Here is a 4,782-nt window from a genome sequence, read left to right as displayed (position 1 = left end):
TAAAAAAAAAAAAATACATAAGTAAATAATTAACACGTTTATTATAATGGTACTTTTTATACTAGACTATTAATTTTATTCCTTACCACAGATCATACTTGTTAAGTGTATTTTTTTTCATTATTAATTTCATTAGCTATATCAAAAATAACAAATTATTTACTTCTATTTCTTATCAGACATGTTTATAGTATAATTACTTCCACTCCACTCACTGCAGCTTTTATAGTTACTTATATAAAAAATAAAATGATAATGGCTATATGCTTATTAAAACAATTAATATGCTAAAATGCTTAAATGCTTATCACTGTTTAAAATAGACTTTACAGATACCAGAATTGAACTCTACGGGCAAATCTCTAAAATTTAACACTATATAAGTACTTAGTAGTCTAAAAATATATTAGCTAAGTGAATCGCCGACTTACGAAAGATAAAATGACTTCTTCAGGTTCAGGTAATATACAAAATCAATATATTTAACATGTAGTATGTATACACATATACCTATGCGTGATTCTTTTATATAAAATTATTTATTATTTTAAAAACTATAAGTAATTAAACATTTTTTTTTTACTTAATTTCTATTCAAAATAAAACATTACCTATTTGAAAAAAAAATGTATATTGATTTATATAGGTAATATTTTTAATTGTTTTAATTTTTAATTTTTGTTAATTTTTTTAATGACTTCTTACATTTTTTATTTATATTGGAATATTTCAATGCATAAGAATCGAAATTCAGATGAACAGTTTATGAGTTATAAATGTTTAAGCGGAATAATATACCAACACTTAGCGGGTGGTATTCACGGAACTCTCCAATCCGTTTATCTAAACTTTAAATACTTCTAATTCATAAACTATTACTTTAAAATATAAAATTAAAAATATACGTTATCAATCAAAAATTATAACGATAAAGTATTATATTAAAAATATCATTTTTTTAAAAAATTGTTTTATTTCGACTGGAAATTATGTAAAAAAATATTTTCAAAAAGATTAATAGATTTCGAAATAAAATGTTGTTTGGTTAAAACTTAAAAAAAAATCACACAAATGTTACTAACTAACAATGCAAATATTCAAATATTACCTATTAGGTTTTCGGGCAGCCGTATTGCAGTTGACTGTCACGCCCGACAAATCAACAAACATAGCCATCGCTGTAAAACGTATTCAGCAAGCAAAGTCGAAAGGCTGCACATTAGCTGTATTACCAGAATGTTTTACTACACCATACGACAATGGTAAATTGAAATAAAATTTAATTAATAATAATAATAAATATTAATTTAGAAATTTGAAATTATTTACATAATATTAATATTCACCAAGACATTATCTAGATTCTGAAAGAACTTTTATTTTAATCATAAATTTTGTACAGTAACAGATATTTACATAAATGAAATATTGCAATTACAAATAAAGTTTATTTTGAATATATCAGTTAATAGATTTTTAATATTTATTTTGTGTATTAAAAAAAAAAAATTCTGCATGTTATAATCTTTTAAAGTTTTGTAACTTTGTAACTATAAAATATAAACCTATATTTAAATATCTGATTTATAGTATATAGACTATACAATTTATTAAAATAATCTGTAAAAATCTGTTAAAATATTTTCTTCTCTATTAAATTATTATATTTAAGTAGGTCAATATAAAAATACACAATAAAATAAATATACCTGCAATTATAAAAATAAATTGTCTTCAATTTTATTTATGTAAATAAACATGTAATTTTCAGTCTAATCCAATTATTATTATTATTATTATTTTTTAGCTTTGTTTAGAAAATACGCTGAAACCATTCCTGATGGTGAAACATGTAAAGCTTTGTCACAAGCTGCCAAATCAAATAAAATGTACGTTGTAGGTGGTTCAATCCCAGAATTATGTGATAACAAAGTCTACAATACGTGTACGGTTTGGGATCCGAATGGAAACCTGATAGCCAAACATAGAAAAGTAATATTGACGTTTTAATAATTTATAAAAATAGTGAAATATCTAAATAACGGACATTTTCGAACACCGACAATTTTTCCGCTATTCGGAGATGTAGAGAATACCGTTATTCAGAAAAAATACATTTTTGAAATTCATAAAGAATGATTAAAATTAATTAGGTTTACGATATTTAGAGGTTTTTCCATAAAAAAAAGTAATGAAAATATCCCCGTTCTCCAAAAAAAGCTCACTATTGAGAAGAGTCCGTAAGAGGATATTTCTCTGTATTTACCTTATAATAATTTTATGTTAAAACTTTTATTTATATGATTAAACATCAAATTATACATTATTTTTATTTCATTGTTTAAAGTTTTAAAAGCTTAAAATTTATTTTTCAAAAAAAATTATTTACAGGTTCATTTATTTGATGTAAATATTCCCGGTAGTACTTGCTTCAAAGAATCTAATGCTATGTCTCCAGGCAATACACTTAATACGTTCCAATTGGACAAGTATAAAGTTGGACTAGGTATTTGTCATGACATGCGATTTTCGGAAATGGCAGCATTATATCAAAAACAAGGTTTGTCATTATTCATTGTAAATACGGAATAATACATAACATTAATAATATAATGTTATCAATAAATTTATGACTATTATTTAATGTAACATATTTTTTTGGATTTAAGGATGTGATTTGTTGATATACCCTGGTGCTTTTTGCACGGAGCTTGGACCCCCACATTGGAGCTTGTTAATTAGATTCAGAGCATTGGAAAATCAAACATTTGTAATTGCTGCTTCACCGGCCAGAGACACTAAATCTAATTACGTAGTATGGGGTCATTCAATGGTTGTGGATCCATGGGGTAAAATTGTAGAAGAAGCTGATGAAAAAGATATGGATTTATATGTAGATCTTGGTAAGATTAATTTTCATTGGTTATCCTAATCAGACCTTTCTGTTTGAAAATGAGTTTTATATTAAAACTATTGTTATCATTAAAATGTTTAGATTTTACTCTTCGGGAAAACATTAAACAGCAAATACCCATTAAAAATCAAAGAAGAACTGATATATACGATACAATTGATGTGAAAAATATGAATTAATGCAACTCTGATTGATTGATACTTATAATTAGACCTATAAATAGTCTAATTGGCATTTTTGGAAATCGGAAAATGGAAATTATTTTAATCATATATTAAGAGTTTTACTAGCTTGTAAGAAAAAAAAATGTTGAAACTCGTTTAAAAGTTAAATAAAAGTAATTAGATACTTAGAGTAAATTATAATCAAACCCTTTGTAATTATTTTTTAATATAATTTATAATACATAATACATCAAATCTAAAATATTTATCATCAAATAATTACAAAAAACTGTAACTGGTTAGATAAGTTAGGCGATGAGTAATGAAATTATAGTGATGATCAGGGCTAGGATTGCATGCTACATCATGTTTATTTTGTTATGTCTAAATGGAGTTTTAGTGAATAATGTCCGTAAATTGTATTATCCTGATGAAAATGGTACTATTTTTATTTTGTATATTCTTGCATATATTGGGCTTAATGCATATTTTTGCATATTTAGTATGATCGTATTTATTGTATTTAAACCGGTAATAATTAAATAGATCAAAGTATAAAACTCGGTTTTTGGTCAAACATAAATTTTATTTTTATAAATACAATCCTATGGTACAATATGCGATAAAAGAGTGAATAGTTTGATGGAGAAAGATAAACACAATTAATAAAAGTGTATAGGTATCAAATATCAATATAAAAATATAAAATCCAAGATAAGATACAATTTTTTGGGCATTAGTGTATACAATCCTAATCTTTTCAGTGTCGTAAAAACCATTCAATTATCCGTGTATCACCGTTTTAAACTGTTTTAGAAAATATTTTTAAAAGCTCCAACCCGAATACTTAAATTACATGAAATATTTTAAAATTTACCTTTTTCTCCAAAACCAGTGTTGTCACGATGGACAACGTGGCCGACTACAGTAACGTATTATGACGATAACTTATTTCAATTTAATTAAATCTATAACTGTGATCTTAGAACTAAATGACGAATCAGATTTAATAAAGAAAGCTAAAGAACTGTTTGATAATCAAAATTTAAAAAATGATTTAGCGTACATTAAAAGTAATTTTTGCTTTTAATCTTTAATCATAATTAAACTACAAAACCAAAATTTAACAGTTTAACACTTCATGAAAGTCTACAGATTATAATAAATACTAGGAATCGTCTTCTTGAGTTTAACGGAAGAGTCGCAGATATAGTAAAAAATAAAATATCCTTTGTTTTTAAAAAAAATAAAGGATTTAAAACTTTAAAATCAATAAATAAAATATTAAATTTTGAATCGGACAAGGACAATTTCATTTGTAATTTAATACCAGAACAAATTCCTTTTTTTAAACATGTGCCAACTGCCTAACTACATCATATGACGTTGAAAGAAGCTTCACCCAATACAAATCAATAATATGATTCAATCGCCGATCATTTATCGTCGAAAATTTAAAAAAATATGTGGTCGTAGTATGCAACACACATATTTACACAACTGAATATGAATTATAAATTATGTTACTAAAATAATAATTAGTGCACGCCAAAAATAAATAAATAACTTTTATTTTTTATTTCAATTATATTTTACGAAGACAATCAGCCAATCACTGATGTATTTCAATAAATAAATATTTTTTTTTTGTAATTATATTTTTATTTTTATGTATATATTTTAAAAATTAAAATGCATATTTTA

General features: G+C 24.4%; 1 protein-coding gene across 1 annotated transcript; it reads left to right on the top strand.

Moving 5' to 3' along the window:
- The first annotated feature begins 351 nt into the window (after window positions 1-351).
- Window positions 352-3,229, top strand: LOC112601444 (omega-amidase NIT2-like). The gene is made up of 6 exons (XM_025349086.1): window positions 352-460; window positions 1,116-1,262; window positions 1,808-1,992; window positions 2,392-2,560; window positions 2,670-2,903; window positions 2,996-3,229. The coding sequence occupies exons 1-6, from the start codon at window positions 442-444 to the stop codon at window positions 3,091-3,093; spliced, it is 852 nt and encodes a 283-aa protein (XP_025204871.1). The 5' UTR covers window positions 352-441; the 3' UTR covers window positions 3,094-3,229.
- The last annotated feature ends 1,553 nt before the right edge of the window (window positions 3,230-4,782 follow it).

Source organism: Melanaphis sacchari, unplaced genomic scaffold, assembly GCF_002803265.2.
Source record: "Melanaphis sacchari strain LSU unplaced genomic scaffold, SCAv2.0 Contig78_pilon_pilon, whole genome shotgun sequence".
NCBI classification, from domain to species: domain Eukaryota; kingdom Metazoa; phylum Arthropoda; class Insecta; order Hemiptera; family Aphididae; genus Melanaphis; species Melanaphis sacchari.
The sequence above is the reverse complement of the archived record's forward strand: the minus strand, read 5'-3'. Positions and strand labels throughout refer to the sequence as shown.